This window comes from Daphnia pulicaria, chromosome 7 (genome assembly GCF_021234035.1).
Source record: "Daphnia pulicaria isolate SC F1-1A chromosome 7, SC_F0-13Bv2, whole genome shotgun sequence".
NCBI lineage: Eukaryota > Metazoa > Arthropoda > Branchiopoda > Diplostraca > Daphniidae > Daphnia > Daphnia pulicaria.
The window spans coordinates 15,240,012-15,263,137 of record NC_060919.1 but is presented as its reverse complement, the minus strand read 5'-3'; the positions used below and the strand labels follow the sequence as shown (position 1 = coordinate 15,263,137).

Below are 23,126 nucleotides of genomic sequence, written 5' to 3'. Positions count from 1 at the left end.
AGCGAAAAAATTGTGGGAAAACTCAAATCTTGATTTCCTTGTTTGTCCAGTTATGTTGATAACGTGCCTAAATTAATCTGTGCACATTATTTTGGCTATTGATTCGTATGTTAAGTACACGGAGTACGTGCAATCTCATCTGAATTCACCAGAAACGGAAAGTGGCATGACGCCTATTTCTAGGAAATCAATAAACAAATGACCGTCAAAACACATACGCATCGCTAACTAGAACTCATACGATTTAAAACGTCGAATATCCCGTTGAAGAATATGTATAAAAATGACCCCGTAAAAGTCAACAGGGATTCATTTCAACGTTGGTAGTACATATAACATATTAGAAAACCAGTCTAAATTTGTGTGTGTATTTTAAAAACCCGTTTTCAACTGAGGCATTGTTATGAGAGCCACGTACGTTTCGGTAAGTTGATTTCTCTTTCTTTTACACCTTGTGTAACTTAAACCGGCTGCGTCTTCCTCCGACTTAGCTGCTTAAAGCTATAGCAAATTCAATTCACAGTTGAGCTTCGTGCTCTGTGCCGTTGTCATCGTTGGATCTTGCCCTCTGCATCAGTTGGAAGTTGATTCATCAGTTGGAGAACATTCACTTATCTCATCATTTCAGTCACCGCAAAAAGAGTAAAAACAAGTTTCTCGTCGATTGTTTCGTTTATATCTTCAGTTGTAAACATTTGTGAGTTGGCGGCAATTTTGTTTAGATCAATTATGGGTGGATTTATTAGCCGCAACAGACGTCGTGAAGACAAGGAGAAGGATAGTCCAAGGTTGGAATCATTCGAAGCAGAACCGAATCAAAATGAGTAAGTCGTGACGCTTGGCACACACATTCCAGTTCAAAGTAATTTTTTTTTGTAATTGAAATAATTTCAGAAATGAGGTTGATGAGCGCAAGAAAAGGTTTGACGAGCTTGAATTGAATACCGACGACAATGGCGATGAAGGAGAACAAGTAGACCCGTGTGAAACATCACCGTAAGTTAAATTATTCATTTTAAAATAGGATGTGTTTACTTTTGAATTTGTTTGTTTAGATGCGTTCCGACTACGTTTGATGAGATTGACTCTGCTCCGAGTTTACCGCTCTATCCATCACTTGAGTAAACCAACATTTTTAAAAAATTAAGATTATAAGTATTTGACTGATAATTTTTTTAAATCTGTATAGAGGGATGGAGTTGAATGTCGAAGAAGTGATGGACAGTAATCGACAGATGAGATCACTATCCCATTCAAATGAGACTGAAGAGTACGTATTAAAAGATTTTCAAATGACTTTATTGTTTTACAATTTTCCCGATTCTTAGAGAAACGATGGAAAATCCGGGCGGTATAAGTGAAGTGTCTCACCCTTTGTTTCAAACGAATCCATCTGAAGCGGAAGTCAAAGAAGGAGAAGTTGGCCAAGCAGAAAAAGAAAGAAATCAGAGATCGTCTCCAATGTTTCCTGATCCGGATGTGATTGACAAGTAACAAATAAAATTTAAAATAACTCGAATGACAAAGGTTCAAATTGTGATATTTGCATATTAGTGAAGAGGATATAACGGTGGATGTTTCGAACCAAGGTCCGGTAATGGACTCGTCTCTTCATAGAGACGAAGAACCAACTTTCCTGCAGTAAGAGCAACCGAGAGAGCTTTTAAATTTCACAAATGCGTTTAAGTTTAACATTTTATTTTAATTGGAAGGGAGGAAGTGATTGAAATTATTGACGAACCGGAAAACGATCGACTGATGAGATCATCCCCTTACCGTTCCGGTGTGATTTTGGGGCCAGTTTTAATTGACGAGTAAAACATATTAAATCCTAACTAAGAACTAAAATAACTGGAATAATTTAAAATGAATTCTGTTCTTCTACTGTATAGGGAGCCGGAGATTATTGTGGACGTTATGAGCGAAGTACGTCCGGCATTCGACCCTTCGCTCCATTTGATGGCCGAGCCCGTCATCTATCACCCACAACCAGTGCCGATAGACGACTTCATCGAGTTAGAAATGGCCATCGACGACGAACTGGTAAAGAGGAAGAAGAGAACTCTCCAAAAATCTAATAATATCCATCCGGAATCAAAAGAGTCGCAACTGGGACTCGACGATGAGTAAGATTAGTTTAGTTTAGCTAGTTTGATTTAGATTTTCGCCCAAAATGTCCTTATTTAAAAAAAAATTAAAAAAGGCTATAGGTGGATCACCAAAAAGTTGGTCTAGAACAGCCCAAAATAATTCTCAATTAACTAAGTATTTTCTTTGATCAAATTAGGGACTTGATTGATTCAAACGTCGGCATGTACCGGCAAAAGAAACGGGCCAGAAAGATTCCACGCCACAAGACCCTACTGGACAATCCAATCTGATGCCATCACTTATAATACTAAGCTCCATCGATTTTAATTTGATTTAATAAAAATGAAAATTTACTCGGATTTTAATGTTACTTGTAACAATTACATCATAATAATAAGTTGAATAAACAAGAAAATTAAAGTTATATAAGATAATTATGTAATTCTGGCCTTAGTTTTCAACAGTTGAGTAGAAAATGTTCGATCCTTGACATCTATCATCAGAGTAGGATGAATCCGTAAGGCAGTTTTTAATGTCCCAGGTCCCGTAGCTTCCAGATTCAACCGTAGGCCATGCCATCAACAGCAAGAGTAGAATTATGAAAGTTCCAGTAAGGAATAGAAGGGCCATTTTCCTCACCGTCCTAAAAGAATTCGGTATAATAATTAGTTTTGGTCATCAAGTCTCGTTTAATTTAATTACTCACGAATAATAATAATTTAAGTTCTCCGCTGAAAAAGTGTATAACAAGTTGCTTAGAACGTACATCTGAAAAATCAACAAAAGTATTAATATTGTAAAGTAAAAACGTAAATTGATTGGATGGTTTTATACCTTATTAATTGACAGTGATATGCTTTTTTTCCGCAATTGCTGCTGGACGTCCGTCAAGTGGTGTATAAGCCGCTGTAAATGAAGTCAAAGTGATGATTGACCTAAATAAATAGCAAAGGGTTCACATAAACAACCTGTTTACATAAGCATGAAGTCACATTAGTTTACGTAAGCAAACTGTTAAGTTAAAAGTCATTCGAAATAATATGGTCCCAAAAGGACCCTGGCAAATTTGTCTCAACTTTTGCGTTATACAACACAATGACTTTTAACTTTTCAGTAAAATTGATTTTCACTAAATAAGTAAGAAACAATCGTTTCGCAACCGAAACTTGAACAACCCTCAACCGTAATCTACGACTTCTAGACGTCCAGAACTTACCTTGTATAACACAACAGGAAATAACTAGGATAACGAACAAACCTCAACTTGGCCTACTTCTTTCAAGGTCACTTATAAACAGAATAAGAATTTTTCCAAATTCCAACTCCTTTTGCGGATAAATACAATCGTTACACTAATTATGAATTTGTAAACAAAAATATGACTAATTCAATTCATAAGGAAAATTAGTAAATTACCCTGAAAAAGTGAGAGTATAATACCGACAAAAGCAAGTCCGGAAATAAAAGTTTTTATTTTTGGTTCCACCCAGAAAGAGAAAAAAAAAAGTCAAGGTGAGGACTGAGGAGGCCTTTAGTAAAAAAGCGTAAGCATTTCTGCAAGAGAGATCAGACCTTTCTTTGGCTTCACAACTGTCGGTCGTATTCTTATCGGTTTCTCTACAATCAGTTTTTCCCGTCCGTATTTCGTGATTCTACAAACAAACCAACTCCGAAATGATGCTCAAGGTAAATCTCCGCCAATAATTTGATTTTAAGTTTGTCGTTTTCAAAAGTTCAAATAGCGTGCAAAAGAGACTGTGCTGTCGTCCTTGATGACCGCATGGTTAACATTATAAGATAGCATGGAACACGTTTTATACCTCTTTGGTTCACGTGTTAATTGCAATGTTTGGCCAGAGGCACTTTCACTTGAATGGAGTGCCGTGATTCTGCCCTTGTTTTTAAAAATCCGTGTCCTCACACGTACATGCCAAATAGTTGTGCGCATCTGGGGGCTTGACTGCTAACCTTGAGCTGGAAATCGGCCAAACTATCATTTAGAAGTTAAAATTTTAAAATGTTTCTTTTCTCTTTTGTTATTTCGAATATTATTACCAGACAATGTCGATATCTTTCTTTTTGCTGGCCCTTCTGGCTGCCCACGGATTGGCCAGTCCAGCCATCACCAAAGAGTCTCTGAGGAGTAAACTGACTCCGTCCATGACCTTGGTGTTCCAGTCGCTCCATAAAGCCGCCGCCGCTATCAAGGATTCTGAGAAGGTAAAAATAATAAATTATTAACGTGCGCAGGGAAAGTATAGTTGACAGATAATTTTCATGTTGTTCTGTTCGGCAGGAACGAGTGGAATCGGACCCTACCAACATTCAGGAAGGACGACAGGAGGATATCGTGACCGATATCACCAAGGACAAGAGTGTGATGCCATTCATGGCCGTTCGAAAACAAACTTTAGACTGGTCAGTGGCCAATCCGGGCGGAGTTTTCGGTGACAATGAATCTGGTCGATTGCCACACATCGCCACGGTGCCCATTGTCGCACTTTGAAAATTTATCCCAGTTCAAATGAATTATCCGCCCCTCTCTTTCATAATCACCTGTCGTTCGTCGACCTTATAACAAACCGCATAGTTATTGTAATATCTATTTTTATGTAATAATAAAAAATCTACGTACAAGCCAGGAATCCGTCGAATTATTATTTGGGAACCGGAAAAACCTTGACGCATGAATTGTTGCTGAAACCTGTTTTTAAAAAAAATAAAAATTTAAAGATTTGAAACTGGGTTTTTATATAAAGGGGTCATTAGTCATTACCGATTGTCAGCTGGATGGGGTTATTATACGATGAACCCTACCGGATTATACGAAAAGGGGAGGAAGGTCTGCGATAGACAAGACTTTGATCCTCCAAGGAATATACTCCCGTCAACGACCTGCAAGTGTCCTCTAGTATACGAAGGGGTGTGTGACACTTGGTGACAGCCAGGAATTATCTGGAATGAAAGATGCCACAGCCTCAAAGTATAAAAGGTATGTCATTCCATGTGCAAGGTCGTCATTTCCCATCAGCTAGTCGTGCCCTGCCAGACATGGCAGTTCTGCTCACTGTAAGTTCAAAATTATTCGAATTCAATTGATTCATCTGTGATTTTAATTTTTAAAAACATTTCTGTAGTTTGCACTGGTGATTACCGTGGCGTCGGTCTGCCAAGCTGCTCCGGTCTCAGATCCCACGTTCGGAAGGATTCCGCAAATAGATTTCAACCGGCAGAGTCAGTTTGCTCTGAATTGGCCTGGATTGAGAATAAATGGACAACATCATTTTGACATTCAATCCGGCTATCCGGCTGTCCCACTGATTGTTCCATTCCAGCCGCAGCGCTGGACTCAACCGATCCGTCCTTTACTTCGCATCCGCCCGTCACAGCCACTTTGCGTGCCCTGTTTTGGCACTCAAACATTCAACTTTTCCGGTTTCTTTCCATCGCTATTGAACGCCAGCAGCAACAACTCATTGTCATCATCATTTCTCCCAAACATCAACCCCATGTTCTATATGTGGCCAGGCTTGTTCCAGCCACGAATCACGCCCGTTTGCTGTCCCAGTCCGACTACTGCCAAACCGACAACAACAACTGCACTGCCAACCACAACCCGTGCAACAACTGCACTGCCAACAACAACCCGTGCAACAACTACACTGCCAACAACACCAAGTGCAACAACTACACTGCCAACAACACCAAGTACAACAACTACACTGCCAACAACAACAAGTACAACAATAACTACAGTGCCAACAACAACTCAATCACCTGTTCGTGTTTTGACACGGATCGGACCGAATCCACTGATCTGCTTGCCGTGCAATGCCCAAACTGGCCCGTTTCCTTCATTTCCTTTCGATCCTTTGGTCAACATTTGGAGAGAGATTTGCTGCCCCACGACCACAGTAAGGCCACCGTCGACAGAAACTGCCCCGACGTCAACAACAACAAGTGGCTCAACTTCATCGACGAGAACTACGAAACCGCTAGGACCGTGCAAGGGCTCACCGGAAGATGAAGAGGATCCGCGCTGTTTCGATTTCGGGGCCCGTCAGTTCACACTTTCAACTATCCTGCCTACAGCTGCTCCGACAACAACTTCCACCCTGCCAACAACTATAAGTACGCTGCCTACTACAACATCCAAACCAACTACTACAACACTGAAGCCATCAACAATCACGTCCAAGCCAACTACAACTTCCACCCTGCCAACAACTACAAGTGCCAAACCAACTACTACAACAACAACAGCCAAGCCAACTACAACTTCCACCCTGCCAACAACTACAAGTGCCAAACCAACTACTACAACAACAACAGCCAAGCCAACTACAACTTCCACCCTGCCAACAACTACAAGTGCCAAACCAACTACTACAACAACAACAGCCAAGCCAACTACAACTTCCACCCTGCCAACAACTACAAGTGCCAAACCAACAACAACAACAACAACAGCCAAGCCAACTACAACTTCCACCCTGCCAACAACTACAAGTGCAAAACCAACTACTACAACAACAACAGCCAAGCCAACAACAACTTCCACCCTGCCAACGACTACAAGTGCCAAACCAACAACAACAGCCAAGCCAACTACAACTTCCACCCTGCCAACGACTACAAGTGCCAAACCAACAACAACAACAGCCAAGCCAACAACGACCACTACCAAGCCAACTACAACTTCCACCCTGCCAACAACCACAACAAGCAAAGCAACTACAACAGTGCAACCGATAACAACTGCCAAGCCAACTTCTACGACATTCACGCCAATAACAACTTCCACAACAACAGCTAAACCGACGACGACAACAGCTAAACCAACGGCAACAGCCAAGCCAACGACTACGGCAACGCAATCAACAACCACTACCCCCAGATCATCAACAACTTTCACACTGCTGCCCACTCCTTCTACTGTCCAAACGACCACAGCTATTTCGGCTACAACTACTACACCTACCCCAACAACTTCATCAACTATAACTTCCACTCTGCCACCCACTACCCCAAGTGCCCAATCAACAACCACGGCTACTCCAGGCACAACAACAACTTTCACTCTGCCAACCCCAACTGAAACTGCCCAAACTACTACCACGACCATTCCCGAAACAACAACGATTGTTCCTGAAACAACCACGACTGCAACCGACCCAACAACTTCCACCCTGCCACCCATCACTTCAACTGTCGAAACAACAACGACTGCCATTCCGGCAACAACAACGACGGAGCCTAACTTTTCAACCGAAGTCAGCGGCCTGATTCCAACTGAAACTATTCCAACAACAACAGAAGCCATTTCTGTCATTTTAAAAGCTGCTGAACGCAAACTAAAATCATCCTTTGAAAACGACTACTTCTACGACACCGAAGATCGTCGCTAAAATTGCATTTAATTCCAAAGCAATTAATTCTTACTCACTTTCATTTTTGGCGTAGTTTCTCGATGAATTTCTCCTTTCCGGCTTGAAACTCTCGTCCGTGACCTCTTGCGTGTGTTGCACATCTCGCCTTTATTTATCGCTGTGCAAGTTCCTCGTCGCCGTCCATCGCTGATTGAAACTAAAACCAATCAAAATTTGTATTTTAGCGCGTGCGTATCTCAATGCCCCGATTGATCTATTTTATACACTCTCCCCCATCGTTATGTAATGTAATACAAATCTAAAAAAGTAATCCCACATGTTTCCGTTCAAAACTGCAAGAAAAAAAATGAGATTGATTGAAAACTAGGTTATTACTCACATCCTACTCGGTTGGAAAATGCTGGTGTTTTGCATCAGGATCATTTGGGTCGAATCGATGAACCGTGTACCATAGTGGTATCACACAGGTTACTATAAAAAGTCGACTCGTCATCGATAAGGACACCAGAATCAAAAGTCCAGTCGTCGGATCCGCTCAACATGATGAGTAATAGAGTGTTTGCGTTTCTTCTGCTGCTGTTGGCACTGGTGACTTACGGCGGGATATCCGTCGATGCCCAGGGTGAAGCCCAAGTCATTGAAGTGTTCCAAGAAGCTGACGCTATCCCATCACCAGAGGAGGTAACATGAAAAAAAATAAAATTTGTTTAAATCATTCAAGTGAATTTTGAATAATTAGCAGGAGGCTAACGGTCGGACATTCGGCCCGTTCCGCAATTTCGACGCGCTTACCTACAAAGAAAATTTGCTGCACAACAAAATCAGTTTTCTCTTCTCGCTCGTACCTCGTCCAAGTTAATTCACTAAATTGAAAATTGAAACTGAAATTGAATAGAAAATTGTTAAAAGCGGAAATTTGTGAATTTGCAGATGCACAACAATGGAATCGCCCACCTTACGCCGGCGGATTCGGGTCAAATCCGTACCAGCAAGGAGCTTTCCCACCAGGATATCCAGCCCAATTTCCACCAGGAGGCGGAGGAGGGTTTCATCCACCTCATCCTCAATTTGGAGGTGGCGGAGGAATGATTCCGGGACAGGGATTCTACCCCGGTGTTGGATCCGGACAAGGATTCTATCCCGGTGTTGGTTTGAATAATCCTTACTATCCAGGAATGTTACCTGGTGCTGGCTATCCGGGAATAGGGCCAGGTTTCTTTCCGCCGGGGATTCTTCCTGTTATAGCGGAGAATAACAACACCAATCCATCCGGAATAGCCGGAGGAGGAGGGAATAAGCCCCCACCTTCAGCGTCCGCCTCGGTCGCTTCAGCGGCGCCAGTGGCTTCAACGGCCGCTCCAACAACTGCAGCTGCCGCATCCGGCGGGGAAGATGCAGCTCCTGCGGAAGAGGAGGAAACTAATCGCCATAAAATCATTAAAATGATGCCGAAATCTTTCAAAATGAATTGACTATACGTAGCAGAGATCGTAAGCGTTTTTCAGCACTGACGTGAAAATGGTGACAATGTAAATAGTTGAACGAAATAGACACAAAATAGTACAGCAAAACAATTAAAGCGTAAATTTTTCAAATGTCATTCAACACGTTAAATATTTTCCAAATGAGTAATGTGAAGCCATACATTCTGCGTCGACATAATATAACTACGTTATCGCTAAATTAATTTTCTTATCTTGATAAGAATTGATCCAACTTCTGTTTTACTAACGTATTTTATATTAGGTACTAATATAAGTTACGTACCGTACGTGATTTAATTATTAGGACGAGATAGAGTTATTTCCTCAACTATTTTTCCTAAAGTCTTCACTAATTACTAAGGTAGTAGTGATAACATGATTAGATGAATCAAACGTTGCAGAAATCAAACTCTATAGACTTGAACTTAAAATCATTAATGAAAAGCAAAAATTTAAATATACTTCTTACTTGAGTGATGCAGTTGGTGCCTGCATGGATCTTTCAGCAGTACATGGCACTACAGAACTCTGGTTAACAATTTTTATGGTATTTAATCTAGCAGCATTCGATAGTAAGTGCACAGTTCATTGTTTAAAATGCACAGATTCTTTTTTTATGTTTAAGAAATAACGGCTCTTTAGCGCCTCGATTTATACTAATCGAACAAGTGTGTGACTGACGGCTTCTCGTCATGGTGTTATTGATAATGTTGGAACGGGTATTTCAAATAAAACAATTTGAACTCACGGAAGGTTTTTTTGAATAATTAGATTGCAATATAAAAATCCTAAAAATCGAATAAACGGAAACTTTTACGGGGCTCTTGGGCAATCAGAAGCCTTTTGTTAAAGCGCGCCATTTAAAAAATCAATTGTTACTTGTGGTTGGGGTGGTTTTTTTTATGGATAATGTAAATATTTTTAATGAACAACATACATCAGCGTGCTGTGTAGCGTGACACGCCAGTGCTTTATTAATATGTAAAGTAACGACTAGTCTACAGGTGCCGATCGCCAAAATAATTCGTTAGCAACTAGTCAGATGTAGATTATAATTTAGATTCCTTTAATTTAAAATTATGTTTAGCGATGTATGGCCTAGAGTACATAGTAATAAACAAATTTACTAAATAGGCTGGCGTTTCTTTCATGGCAGTGTAAGAATATTGGTCATCGTTGGTTGTACCTTGTGTACAATGCTAACTCCTGAAATAACTGAGATAATTCTTAACATATGTATTGCGTTGACATCAAATGGAAAGTGACGAATTAATCAGTAGAGATGAGAATAAATCACTTCCGCAATATTACAAAAGTTAAAATGTTCAACCGCATTCGGTTCTTACCACTTGAATCATAACAGCTCTTTAAACAAATCAATTTCTTTCAGAAGTGAACATCCTTAAAACTAACTTTAAAGTAAAAAATCAACATTTATCTTTTGTCACTACAACGTCTTGTAAAAATCCACACAAGAATCAAATTGAAGCGAAAAAATTGACTCAGGTGCATGCGAGTTTTTAGGCTTTTGCGTTTCAAAGAATTTATATTCTGTTCATATACAACGCCTTGTAAAAACCCAGAATCGAATAAAAGAAATTTTTTACGGGGTTCTTGGGCTATCAGTGAACCTTTTGATAAAGCGCAATCCATTCTCACTTGAAGTTGGAAAGGTTTTTTTTATGGATAATGCAAATATTTTAAATGAACAACATACATCAGCGTGCTGTGTAGCGTGACACCCCAGTTATTTCACCACATGTATAGTAATAACTAGTCTACAGGTGCCGATCAATTAGAAGATTCATTAGCTACTAGTCAGATGAGGATTATAATTTAGATTCCCTTGATTTAGAATTTTAATCAAGCGATATTGGGCTTGTTGATTCAGTCATGGGTTACCTTTTTTTTAGTTCTTGCTCCACAGAGGTTGAAGCGAGAATAAAAAATCTGCTGGACTGAAAAAACAATGGCACGATCTGAATAAATAAAGGTAAACCTCAGAACATATATAATGGTTCGTCATTAAACGCAAGTGACGACGAAATCACCTTAAATATGATTGTATCACTTCCGCATTAACTGAAAGTTAAAATGATCAACCGCGTTCGATTCTTCAAACGTGAATTATAACAGCTCTTTAAACAAATCAATTGCTTTAACAAGTGAACATTCTTAAAATTAACTTTAATGTAAAAAATCAACATTTTCCCTACAACGTTTTGTAAAAATCCACACAAAAATCAAATTGAAGCGAAAAGATTGACTCACGTGTTCACGTGCTCAGTTTTTAGGCTTTTGCGTTTCAAATGTCATTCAGCACATGAAATATTTTCCAATTGAGTTATATGAAGCCACACACTCTGCGTCAGCGTAATGCAACTTTTTAATCGTTTGATTAATTTCTCTTATCGTAATAAAGGCTAGAAAACTTCTGTTTAACCATCTAACTCTATTATTGGTAATCTAAAAGATTCGTACGATTGTTCTCGAATTAAATGTCGAAATTGAGTACCTGATTAATAGACCATTGGTCTTGCATTCACTTCGAAGTTCTTACATCATAATAGTGAATGGCACAGAGACCAATAATTTAAGAATTAAAAAAAACCATTCGTTCCAGACAATTCCAGAAATTGTGACCGACGCAGTAATGTTCGATTCCTAAACTTATCTAAATACACTTCTGTTAAGTGATGCCGATGGTGATGGCATAATTCGTCAAGCATTACGTGATATTACGTCGGTACGCATCTCTGGCAAAAACTTGAATGGTGGTTAATCTAGCAGCCAACGAGATTGCACAGTTCATTGATTAAAATACAAATTTTCTTTTTGGATGTTTCAGAAATAACGACTCTTAAGCGCCTCAAGAAATAGTTGCACAATTAATACTGAACGAACAAGTGTGTGAGGGTTTTTTGCCATGGTGTTGTTACTGTTAATGTTGTACCGGGTATTCCAAATAAACCAATTTGAACTCACGGGAGGTTTTTTAAATAGTTAGATTGTAATATAATAATCCTAAAATCGAATAAAAGAAAACTTCTACGGTGTTCTTAGGCTTTCAGTAACCTTTTGTCAAAGCGCGCCCTTTGAAAAATCAATTTTTACTTCGGGTTGGGGAGGTTTTTATCGAAGATTTAAATATTTTAAATGAACAGCTTACATCAACGTCCCGTGTAGAATTACTTGTTCAATCACGATCAATCCTTGCAACAACAACACCTAAATAAATCACATGAATTGCAACGACAATGACTGCAAGTATGAACAAGCAACGAAACTAATTAATTAACTGAGAAAAACCTCAGAACAAAAAATTTTATAACGCTATCAAACGACCAGTGGCGATTAAATCACTAAAATTTAAATAAATCACTTCCGCAAATTAATAAAAGTTAAAATGTTTAACTGCGTTCGGTACTTCGCATGAGAATTATAAAAGCTTTTTAAACAAATCAATTACTTAAACAGGAGAACATCCTTAAAAATGGCTTTAACGTCAAAAATGAATATTTACATTCTTTCCCTACAACGTCTTGTAAACATCCAGACACAAGAACCAAATTGTAAAAAAATTGTGTCGGGTCTCGGGTGCACGTTGACTGTTCCTGATTTCCAGGAACCCAAAAACGGACATGGAGGGAGGATATCAAATCGTTTTTCCAGAGAAAAGAAATTTCAAAAAAAAAGACACAAATGACTTACTAAAATTATTGAAAAAACAAATTCAAACAATATAAAATCGCCCGCCACTAATCTTGACCCATATTCCTATTCTAAAATATTTTTCTTTTCGTTTGTCCGTTTAAAGGTCACCAAATACATTTATACCTGTGAATAGCGCACTCTTTGATGGGAATCTCCGGAGCGGACGAGGACACATCCGACAAGTTGGCGCGTGCAGAAATATCGGGGCGGCAAATGCGCATAGATTTGGAAGACAGGAAAAACCTTGGCGAAGGATGAAACCTGTTGAAACCAGTTCAAATTAAAACGGGAAAGAAAATATGACCACAAATCTACCGGGTGCTATTCAAAATGGTGCGGTGATTTACTTAATACTAGACATCCTCCTGCTGTGTTGCAGGTGGGAGTTGGACATTTGAAATGACATGTAGGATTAGAGGGCGGACGGAAAGGTTGGAGCCGGATAGGTTTTTGACCCCTACAAACTGACCTGTCAATGACCTGTTTGAATTTGTTTCATTTTTCGATAAGGGGTGTGGCTGCAGGAATCGTCCGCAATGGAAAAACCCAAAGCGGCACAGCATAAAAAGTCCAGCATTCAAGGCCGTCATTTCCATCTGATCACTTCCCCGTGTAAGAACATGGCAGTTCTACTCGCAGTGAGTTCCTAGAATGTTTCAAATCAAAATGATTAGAATTTCGAATTGAAATTTAATTAAATTTTTCTTATTTAGTTAATAGCGGCGATTGATATAGCGACAGTATGCCAAGCGGCTCCGGTTTCAGATTCTCTCCACAGCTTGTATCGGAATCCGGCTTCCGAGCGAATAACAACCACCAGAGTCAGTTCGAAGTCAATTTTCCGGGATTTCTAACAGTGAGCGGATAACACAATTACCCGTACGGTTATCATCCGGCTCTTGCAATTGTCCCATTCCAGCTGCAACAACAGCAACAGCAGCGTTGGTTGCCTTCCAGGTTCTCTACTTTTAGCGGATTCAATCCAGCAACGGCTTTGATTCCGCCACTTTGTTTGCCTTGTTGCAATACCCCCTAGCTATTACCTTGCCCTAGCGCTTACCTACAAGGAAAATTTGCTGCACAACAAAATCAGTTTTCTCTTCTCGCTCGTACCTCGTCCAAGTTAATTCACTGAATTGAAAATTTGAACTGAAATTGAATAGCAAATTGTTAAAAGTTAAAAATTTGAATTTGTAGATGCACAACAATGGAATCGCCCACCTTACGCCGGCGGATTCGGGTCAAATCCGTACCAGCAAGGAGCTTTCCCACCAGGATATCCAGCCCAATTTCCACCAGGAGGCGGAGGAGGGTTTCATCCACCTCATCCTCAATTTGGAGGTGGCGGAGGAATGATTCCGGGACAGGGATTCTACCCCGGTGTTGGTTTGAATAATCCTTACTATCCAGGAATGTTACCTGGTGCTGGCTATCCGGGAGTAGGGCCAGGTTTCTTTCCGCCAGGGATTCTTCCTGTTATAGCGGAGAATAACAACACCAATCCATCCGGAATAGCCGGAGGAGGAGGGAATAAGCCCCCACCTTCAGCGTCCGCCTCGGTCGCTTCAACGGCGCCAGTGGCCGCTCCAACAACTGCAGCTGCCGCATCTGGCGGGGAAGATGCAGCTCCTGCGGAAGAGGAGGAAACTAATCGCCATAAAATCATAAAAATGATGCCGAAATCTTTCAAAATGAATTGACTATACGTAGCAGAGATCGTAAGCGTTTTTCAGCACTGAAGTGAAAATGGTGATAATGTAAATAGTTGAACGAAATGGACACAAAATAGTACAGCAAAACAATTAAAGCGTCAATTTTTCAAATGTCATTCAACACGTTAAATATTTTCCAAATGAGTTAAGTGAAGCCATACATTCTGCGTCGGCATAATGTAACTACTTTATCGCTAGATTAATTTTCTTATCGTGCTAACAAGTAGTTAAATTCCTGTTTTACTATCGTATTTTATAATATGCACTAATATAAGTTTCGTACCGTTTGTGTTATTTATTAGGTGGAAATAGAGAATTTTTCCAAGAATGCTATTCTTTTACGCATCAATCTCAAGATTCACAACAATCAGTGATTAATGCTTATGAAGAATTAAACAATTTTGAAATCTAACTCTATGGACTTTTACTTAAACTTAATAACGAAAACAAAAATATAAATATACTTCTTACTTAAGTGATGCAGTTGGTGCCTGCTTGGATCTTTCAGTAGTACCTGGCACTACAGAACTTTGGTTAACAATTTTTATGGTATGTAATCTAGCAGCATTCGATAGTAAGTGCACAGTTCATTGTTTAAAATGCACAGATTTTTTTTTTATGTTTAAGAAATAACGGCTCTTTAGCGCCTCGAGAAATATTTGCGCGATTTATACTAATCGAACTAGTGTGTGACTGACGGCTTCTCGTCATGGTGTTACTGATAATGTTAGAACGGGTATTTCAAATAAACCAACTTCAATTCACGGAAGGTTTTTTTGAATAATTAGATTGCAATATAAAAATCCTTTTACGGGGCTCTTGGACAATCAGAAGCCTTTTGTTAAAAGCGCGCAATTTAAAAAATCAATTGTTACTTGTGGTTGGGGAGGTTTTTTTCATGGATAATGTATATATTTTTAATGAACAACATACATCAGCGTGCTGTAGCATGACACCATAGTTCTTTCACCACATGTAAAGTAACGACTAGGCTACAGGTGCCGATCGCTTCGAAGATTCGTTAGCTACTCTTCAGATAAAGATTATAATTTAGATTCCCTTAATTTTAACTGATATTTAGCGGTGTTTGGTCCTAGCCAAGTAGTATAATAATTAATAAAATAAGACCATTTAGTTAAAAAATTTACTATGTGACGTTGCTTCGCTTAATCTTGCATGACAGTGTAAGATTTTTGCACAGCTTTGCGTTGACCAAGTAAACATTGCTACCATCCAAATTGTCTGAGGGAAATCTCTGAATTTATAAATTGAGTTGACATCAAATGGAAAGTGACGAATTAATCACTAATAATAAGAATAAATCACTTCCGCAATATTACAAAAGTTAAAATGTTCAACCGCATTCGGTTCTTACCACTTGAATCATAACAGCACTTTAAACAAATCAATTGCTTAAACAAGTGAACATCCTTAAAATTAACTTTAAAGTCCAAAATCAACATTTATCTTTTGTCCCTACAACGTATTGTAAAAATCCACACAAGAATCAAATTGAAGCGAAAAAATTGACTCAGGTGCACGCGAGTTTTTAGGCTTTTGCGTTTCAAATGTCATTCAGATTCAGCACATGAAATATTTTCCAATTGAGTTATATGAAGTCACACCCTCTGCGTCAGCGTAATGCCATTTTTTAATCGTTTGATTAATTACTCTTATCGCAATAAAGACTAGATAAACTTCTGTTCAACCATCTAACTCTATTACTAGTATTTGTTAAAGGTTCGTACGATTAGTCTTGAATTAAACGTCTCAAAAGAGTACCTGCCTTGCATTCGCTTCAAATTCTTACGACACAAAAGAGAACGGCAAACAAGACAAAAATACCAGAATCAAAAAGAATCCACGCTTCAGAAACTATGCGCTCTGTACCGTTGCCATTCCTAAACTTATTTAAATTCACTACTTTAATCAGTGATGCAGACGGTGATGGCATAATTCTTCCAGCATTGGGTGTTATGTACGCATCTCTGGCAAACATTTTAATGGTGGTTAATCTAGAAGCCAACGAGATTAAGTCACAGTTCATTGATTAAAATTTGATGTTTCAGAAATAACGACTCTTTAGCCCCTCAAGAAATAGTTGCACAATTAATACTGATCGAACAAGTGAGTGAGGGTTTTTCGCCATGGTGTTGTTACTGGTAATGTTGGAATGGGTATTCCAAATAAACCAATTTGAACTCACGGGAGGTTTTTTAAATAATTAGATTGCAATATAAAAATCCTAAAATTGAATAAAAGAAAACTTCTACGGGGTTCTAGGCTATCAGTAACCTTTTGTCAAAGCGCGCCGTTTAAAAAGCAATTTTTACTTGGGGATGGGGAAGTTTTTTATCGAAGATGTAAATATTTTAAATGAACAGCATACATCAACGCCCTGTGTAGCATAATACTTCAATTCATTTACAATATAAAAAGTCGCCAATAGTTACCAGGTACTGATCGCGCAGACGATTCTTTAACTACTACAATCTTCAGGATTATAATTTAGATTCATTCAACATGTCAAAGTTTAAAAAGTTTGCTTGTTCAATCTTGTTCGAAGTGTTCCTAAAGCGTAATCAGTCGCGATCCGAACAAGCATCGTTACTATTTTGTTTAAATGAGATTGACCTCAGAACATAAATTATATGACGCCATCAAACGACTAGTGACGACTAATTCACTTAAAATTTGAATAAATCACTTCCGCAAATTATTGAAAATTAAAATATTCAACCGCGTTCGGTACTTCGCACGAGAATTATAACAGCCCTTTAAAAAAATCAATTGCTTAAACAAGATAACATCCTTAAAACTGGCTTTAACGTCAAAAATGAAAATTTACATTCTGTTCATATACAACGCCTTGTAAAACCCAGAATCGAATTACAGAAAACTTTTACAGGGTTCTTGGGCTATCAGTACACCTTTTGATAAAGCGCAATCAATTCTCACTTGAAGTTGGAAAGGTTTTTTTATGGATAATGTAAATATTTTAAATGAACAACATACATCAGCGTGCTGTGTAGCATGACACCACAGTTCTTTCACCACATGTAAAGTAACGACTAGACTACAGGTGCCGATCGATTAGAAGATTCATTAGCTACTAGTCAGATGAGGATTATAATTTAGACTCCCTTAATTTTAATTTTAATCAAGCGATTACGGGCTTGTTGATTCAGTCATTGGTTATCTTGTTTTTACTTTAACCACAGAGGTGGAAGAGGGAAGAACAAACCAAAACCTCGACTGAAAAAACAATGGCACCATCTGAATTAAATAATGTAAACCTCAGAACATAAATAATAAATCGTCATTAAACGAAAGTGACGACGAAGTCACCTTAAATATGATTGTGTCACTTCCGCAATTTAGTGAAAGTTAAAATGATCAACCGCGTTCGATTCTTCAAACGTGAATTATAACAGCTCTTAAAGCAAACCAATTTTATTAACAAGAGAACATTCTTAAAATTAACTTTAATGTAAAAAATCAACATTTTCCCTACAACGTTTTGTAAAAATCCACACAAAAATCGAATTGAAGCAAAAAAATTGACTCACGTGCTCACGTGCTCAGTTTTTAGGCTTTTGCGTTTCAAATGTCATTCAGCACATGAAATATTTTCCAATTGAGTAATATGAAGACACACACTCTACGTCAGCGTAATGCAACTTTTTAATCGTTTGATTAATTTCTCTTATCGTAATAAAGACTAGCTACACTTCTGTTTAACCATCTAACTCTATTATTGGTAATCTAGAAGATTCGTACGATTGTTCTCGAATTAAATGTCGAAATTGAGTACCTGATTGATAGACCATAGGTCTTGCATTCACTTCGAAGTTCTTACATCATAATAGTGAATGGCAAAGAGACAAATAATTTAAGAATTAAAAAAACCATTCGTTACGGACAAAGCCAGAAACTGTGATCGCAGTTTTGTTCGATTCCTAAACTGATTTAAATACACTTCTTTTCAGTTATGCCGATGATGATGGCATAATTCGTCAAGCATTACGTGATATTACGTCAGTACGTATCTATGGCAAAAACTTTAATGGTGGTTAATCTAGCAGCCAACGAGATTAAGGGCACAGTTCATTGATTAAAATACAAATTTTCTTTTTGGATGTTTCAGACATAACGACTCTTTAGCGCCTCAAGAAATAGTTGCACAATTAATCCTGTCGAACAAGTGTGTGAGGGTTTTTCGCCATGGTGTTGTTACTGGTAATGTTGTACCGGGTATTCCAAATAAACCAATTTGAACTCACGGGAGGTTTTTTAAATAATTAGATTGCAATATAAAAATCATAAAAAATCGAATAAAAGAAAACTTCTACGGAGTTCTTAGGCTTTCAGTAACCTTTGTCAAAGCGCGCCCTTTATAAAATCAATTTTTACTTGTGGTTGGGGAGGTTTGTTATCGAAGATGTAAATATTTTAAATGAACAGCATACATCAACGTCCCGTGAAGCAAAATACTTCAATTCATTTACAATATAAAAAGTAACCAATAGTTAACAGGTGCTGATCGCACAGACAATTCGTTAACTACAATTACTTTAAGGATTAAAATTTAGATTCATTCAGCAATCACGATTGCTGATCACACACACCTGCATCAGTAGTGACATGAACAAGTTACGAAACTAACTGAATTAACTGAAAGAAACCTCAGAACATAAATTTTAGAACGCTATCAAACGACTCGTGACGACTGAATTACTTAAATTGTGAATGAATCACTTCCGCAAAATTAGAAAAGTTACAATGTTCAAACGAGTTCATTACTTAGCATGGGAATTAAAAAAGCTCTTTAAACATATCAATTGTTTAAACAAGAGAACATCCTTAAAAATGGCTTTACGTCAAAAATTTATCCTTTACAGTTCTGTCAATACAACGTCTTGTAAAAATCCAGACACAAGAATCAAATTGAAGTGAAAAAAAAAAAATGTATCAGGTGCACGTGAATTTTTCGGCTTAAAAAAGATGACCTCTACCTGATTTCCAGGAACCCAAAAACGGACATGGAGGGAGGATATCAAATCGTTTTTCCAGAGAAAAGAAATTTCAAAAAAAAGACACAATTGACTTACTAAAATTATTGAAAAATATATAAAATTCGCCGCCACTAACCTTGACCCACATTCCTATTCTGAAATATTTTTTCTTTTCGTTTGTCCGTTTAAAGGTCATCAAATACATTCATACCTGTGAATAGCGCACTCTTTGATGGGAATCTCCGGAGCGGACGAGGATACATCCGACAAGTTGGCGCGTGCAGAAACATCGTGGCGGCAAATGCGCATGAATTTGGAAGACAGGAAAAACCTTGGCGAAGGATGAATCCTGTTGAAACCAGTTCAAATTAAAACGGGACGGAAAAATATGACCACAAATCTACCGGGTGCTATTCAATATGGTGCGGTGATTTACTAAATACTAGACATCCTCCTGCTGTGTTGCAGGTGGGAGTTGGACATTTGAAATGACATGTAGGATTAGAGGGCGGACGGAAAGGTTGGAGCCGGATAGGTTTTTGACCCCTACAAACTGACCTGTCAATGACCTGTTTGAATTTGTTTCATTTTTCGATAAGGGGTGTGGCTGCTGGAATCGTCCGCAATGGAAAAACCCACAAGCTCCGCAGTATAAATAGTCCCAGCATCCAGCATTCAAGGTCGTCATTTCCACCTGCTCACTTCCCCGTGCAAGAACATGGCAGTTCTCCTCGCAGTAAGTTCCTAAAATTTTTCAAATCAAAAATTATTCGAATTTCGAGTTAAAATTAATTTTGACATTTCTATAGTTAATGGCGGCGATTGCCGTAGCGTCAGTATGTCAAGCGGCTCCGGTCTCAGATCCTCACCATAGCTTGTATCGGAATGCGGCTTCCGGCCCTCTGAGCAACAACCACCAGAGCCAGTTTGATGTCAACTTGCCGGGATTTCTGAGAGTGAGCGGACAACACAATTACCCGTACGGTTATCATCCGGCCCAAGCGATTGTCCCATTCCAGCCGCAGCAACCGCAGCAGCAGCGTTGGTTGCCTTCCAGATTCCCTACTTTTGGCGGATTCAATCCAGCAACGGCTTTAATTCCGCCACTTTGTTTGCCTTGTTCCAACACGAGCTGGCCATTTTTCGGCAACCAGCGTAACTCTCGTCAGAATCGTTTGCTTTTTCCTTCCTTCAGCTTGAACGCTGCTGGATCAACTACCAACAACCAAGGATCGTCTTCAGCCACGGACTGGATGAATTGGTGGACCAACCCTTTGGGTTTTTTATTCCCGCAGAACCCAGTCCCACAATTGCCAACGCTTCCTTTTTGGACCACCATTTTCTGCTGTAATTCCACTAACAACAACAGCACCCGCCCGGCAACAACTACGGCCAACCCTGCGACAACAGTCATTCCAACAACAACTGTAGTTCCAACAACTTCAACCCCTCTTACAACTACTGTAGTCCCACCTACAACTACCGCGGTCCCGCAAACAACAACCGTGGCTCCTCCAACAACAACTGTAGCTCCGCCAACAACAACCGTGGCTCCTCCAACAACAACCGTAGCTCCGCCAACAACAACCGTAGCTCCGCCAACAACAACCGTGGCTCCTCCAACAACAACTGTAGCTCCGCCAACAACTACTGTAGCTCCCCCTTCAACAACAGCTCCAGCGGAAAGGTCTTTAGAGTCCGGCACCAACAGCGAATCTCTCCCGACGGATACGATTCCGCTTTCCGGAATGAAACTCTTGATGAATCTTTTCCCTCCTAGTTACATTAGTTTTCTCCGTCGCTAATTCTAAAATATTTTCTTTTCCTATCACTGTAATAACTGACATCTTGAGAAAATTTGCATCCGGTTTTTGATTATGTGTTTGCTTTGCTATAACATGTTTAGCTACTAGAAATGCCTTTTTCTCCCCATGTTGGATCATTTATGCGCATTGCATTTAAAAAGTCCTCGCCTCAACGAAATTTTCGTGCAACTTTAACGTAAAATACAAAACAATTTTCTACATCCTTATTTCCATCGAATATCTATCAAATCTTAATTTTTAAAAAAAATGGCGATAACTAAATTGTATTTTATAGAAGAAGAAGATAAAGAGAGGATTCACTTTTGTGAGTTTTGCCCTTTCCCCCCCCCCCCTCCCCCCTTCTAAGGTTTCCGGGAAGATGGTCAGAAAAAGGGAGTTGAAATGAGGCCGGCGGTTTTTGGCGAAAGTTCCTTTCCCCCCTATTCTTCTTCTAAACTAATTCATCTATGTCTCACTATCCTACGTGCGATATCCTTGACCATTGAATTTGACCTGATTTTTATTTGTGAGTTTCAAGTGAGAGGGGGTACCTTTTCAAATTTTTGGTGGAGAAAGTTTAAAAAGTGGGGTTGGGGGGGAGAAAGCCTTAACTGAACTTTCCGAGTGAAAGGTGAAAACGAAGAAAAATGAATACCTATATTTTATAACGGGTGACACCATTCTGCCCGACCTGAGCTGAACTGCGAGTTCACACGTTTGTTCCAGGGGAAGAAAAGTTGGGCCTATATAAGACCCAGTCTCAGAGTCTGGCTCATCTGTCAAACCAACTTCAACCATGATCGCGGTAAGTTCTTGGATCTTTTCTAAAAAACAACAAAATGAATTGGTTTTAAAATAGTTTAAGTTAAAGTTTAAGATTCAATTTTTTTCAATGGCAATAATTTCACCATTTTGTTAACAACTTACAGATTGTATGGATTGGTGCCTTAATGGTGTCAGCTTCGCTGGCGTACGAACACCCGATGAAGAGATTTCAACCAGTCGCTGTAGTTGCTCAACAACGACAAGGATATGCTTTGCCGGCTCAAGGTTACGCCATCGCTCCAGCTACCGATTTTTCCGCATCTGCCGGCTACGGAGATCCACCTCAGTCGGCTGGATACGGAGCCCCTCCGGCTTCCGGATACGCGGCTCCTGTCGCCTACCCCGTTCCGGTTTACCCAACTGCCTACGAATACCCTGAGGAAGAAGAAGGTAAATATTAACATTTCATAAATTTACCAAAGTTAAACACCTTTTCTTAATTTAATTTGATATCATTATCAAGAATCTAAATGGACAAAGTTAGCCGGAAAGTTCCAGAAGGGCATCAAGGGAGGCATGGACAATGTGGAGAAAGGCATCAAGGGAGGCATGGACAATGTGGAGAAAGGCATCAAGGACTCGATGAACAGGCAGAAGGAGGGCTTGAAAAACATGAAGGAGATGGTCAAGAGCACCGCTGCCATGAAGAAAGAAAAAATCCAAGAATTCAAAGACACCATTAAAGAACATATGAAGAGCAAGAAGCAGAATCCTGTTGAAGAGTACGACACTTATGCACCAGCTTACCCAGCACCAGTTTACTATCCACCTGCTCCTGTCTACGCAGCTCCAGTGTATTCGCCACCAGCTTATTCTGCTCCAGCCTATCGGGAGCCTTCTTACTCAGCACCTGCTCCAGCACCTTCTTACTCAGCACCTTCTTACCCGGCACCATCTCTCCCTGAACCAAGTTATTCTGCACCAGCACCAGCTTCCTCGTACCCAGCTGCCCCATTTTCTTCAGTGCCATTCCCGTTGACCAATCCATCTGCATACAGCTCTTTCCAATCAGGTGGATTTTCAGGACAAGAAGGGTCCAGCAATTTTGATTCAGTTCCATCTTTCCCCGCTGGTCCTTTGCCCGTGCCGG

The 23,126-nt window shown here is 39.4% G+C and overlaps 5 protein-coding genes and 1 long non-coding RNA gene across 19 annotated transcripts; 5 read left to right on the top strand and 1 right to left on the bottom strand.

Annotated features, from left to right (window-relative positions):
• The first annotated feature begins 32 nt into the window (after nt 1–32).
• Nucleotides 33–2,515, top strand: LOC124351075. Of its 2 annotated transcripts, none has more exons than XM_046801837.1 (11): nt 33–424; nt 524–642; nt 723–824; nt 895–996; nt 1,056–1,121; nt 1,190–1,270; nt 1,329–1,490; nt 1,555–1,641; nt 1,713–1,814; nt 1,893–2,126; nt 2,288–2,515. In XM_046801837.1, exons 1-11 carry the CDS (start codon nt 404–406, stop codon nt 2,379–2,381), a joined length of 1,170 nt encoding a protein of 389 aa, XP_046657793.1. In that variant the 5' UTR covers nt 33–403; the 3' UTR covers nt 2,382–2,515. The 2 variants fall into 2 exon arrangements, with proteins under 2 accessions (XP_046657793.1, XP_046657794.1); XM_046801838.1 differs by having other exon boundaries at nt 1,893–2,043; nt 2,288–2,385.
• LOC124351082 lies at nt 2,419–20,147 on the bottom strand. Of its 9 annotated transcripts, XR_006921358.1 has the most exons (16): nt 19,965–20,057; nt 19,618–19,755; nt 14,099–14,326; nt 13,149–13,325; nt 12,803–12,940; nt 9,435–9,493; nt 8,436–8,900; nt 8,278–8,344; nt 7,861–8,142; nt 7,538–7,677; nt 5,246–5,346; nt 4,868–5,158; nt 4,147–4,795; nt 2,926–4,065; nt 2,798–2,859; nt 2,419–2,734 (listed from the first exon to the last, which is right to left on the bottom strand). It is a non-coding gene; the product is annotated as an uncharacterized LOC124351082 (long non-coding RNA). The 9 variants fall into 9 exon arrangements; XR_006921361.1 differs by lacking the exons at nt 9,435–9,493; nt 13,149–13,325; nt 14,099–14,326; nt 19,618–19,755 and having other exon boundaries at nt 19,976–20,147; XR_006921360.1 differs by lacking the exons at nt 9,435–9,493; nt 13,149–13,325; nt 14,099–14,326; nt 19,618–19,755 and having other exon boundaries at nt 19,965–20,099.
• LOC124351071 (mucin-2-like) lies at nt 5,097–7,531 on the top strand. 2 transcript variants are annotated; one of them, XM_046801832.1, is made up of 3 exons: nt 5,097–5,160; nt 5,229–6,242; nt 6,285–7,531. In XM_046801832.1, exons 1-3 carry the CDS (start codon nt 5,143–5,145, stop codon nt 7,497–7,499), a joined length of 2,247 nt encoding a protein of 748 aa, XP_046657788.1. In that variant the 5' UTR covers nt 5,097–5,142; the 3' UTR covers nt 7,500–7,531. The 2 variants fall into 2 exon arrangements, with proteins under 2 accessions (XP_046657788.1, XP_046657787.1); XM_046801831.1 differs by having other exon boundaries at nt 5,229–7,531.
• Nucleotides 8,022–14,716, top strand: LOC124351078 (galectin-3-like). 4 transcript variants are annotated; one of them, XR_006921356.1, is made up of 4 exons: nt 8,022–8,162; nt 8,221–8,335; nt 8,412–9,017; nt 14,421–14,716. XR_006921356.1 is itself a non-coding variant. In XM_046801841.1 (4 exons), the coding sequence occupies exons 1-4, from the start codon at nt 8,022–8,024 to the stop codon at nt 14,377–14,379; spliced, it is 798 nt and encodes a 265-aa protein (XP_046657797.1). In that variant the 3' UTR covers nt 14,380–14,716. The 4 variants fall into 4 exon arrangements, 3 of the variants coding, with proteins under 3 accessions (XP_046657797.1, XP_046657798.1, XP_046657796.1); XM_046801841.1 differs by having other exon boundaries at nt 8,412–8,873; nt 14,300–14,716; XM_046801842.1 differs by lacking the exon at nt 14,421–14,716 and having other exon boundaries at nt 8,224–8,335; nt 8,412–9,116.
• On the top strand, nt 20,054–21,438 carry LOC124351077 (mucin-2-like). The gene is made up of 2 exons (XM_046801839.1): nt 20,054–20,142; nt 20,216–21,438. Exons 1-2 carry the CDS (start codon nt 20,125–20,127, stop codon nt 21,209–21,211), a joined length of 1,014 nt encoding a protein of 337 aa, XP_046657795.1. The 5' UTR covers nt 20,054–20,124; the 3' UTR covers nt 21,212–21,438.
• A 494-nt stretch (nt 21,439–21,932) lies between these two features.
• Nucleotides 21,933–23,125, top strand: LOC124348772 (translation initiation factor IF-2-like; the record flags this gene model as incomplete). The annotated part of the gene is made up of 3 exons (XM_046799046.1): nt 21,933–22,016; nt 22,141–22,426; nt 22,500–23,125. Coding segments are annotated over exons 1-3 (921 nt in total), but the record flags the coding sequence as incomplete, so codon positions are not given.
• Between the last annotated feature and the right edge of the window lies 1 nt (nt 23,126).

What these genes read in the sequence shown, in the direction of transcription:
- LOC124351078 (XM_046801841.1), top strand. Translation starts at nt 8,022, where the DNA reads ATGATGAGTAATAGAGTGTTTGCGTTTCTTCTGCTGCTGTTGGCACTG. An exon ending in CTATCCCATCACCAGAGGAG is followed by an intron (nt 8,163 to 8,220) that starts GTAACATGAAAA and finishes TTGAATAATTAG; the next exon opens with CAGGAGGCTAACGGTCGGAC. An exon ending in CTCGCTCGTACCTCGTCCAA is followed by an intron (nt 8,336 to 8,411) that starts GTTAATTCACTA and finishes GTGAATTTGCAG; the next exon opens with ATGCACAACAATGGAATCGC.
- LOC124351075 (XM_046801837.1), top strand. Translation starts at nt 404, where the DNA reads ATGAGAGCCACGTACGTTTCG. An exon ending in TTTCAGTCACCGCAAAAAGA is followed by an intron (nt 643 to 722) that starts GTAAAAACAAGT and finishes AATTTTGTTTAG; the next exon opens with ATCAATTATGGGTGGATTTA. An exon ending in GCAGAACCGAATCAAAATGA is followed by an intron (nt 825 to 894) that starts GTAAGTCGTGAC and finishes AAATAATTTCAG; the next exon opens with AAATGAGGTTGATGAGCGCA.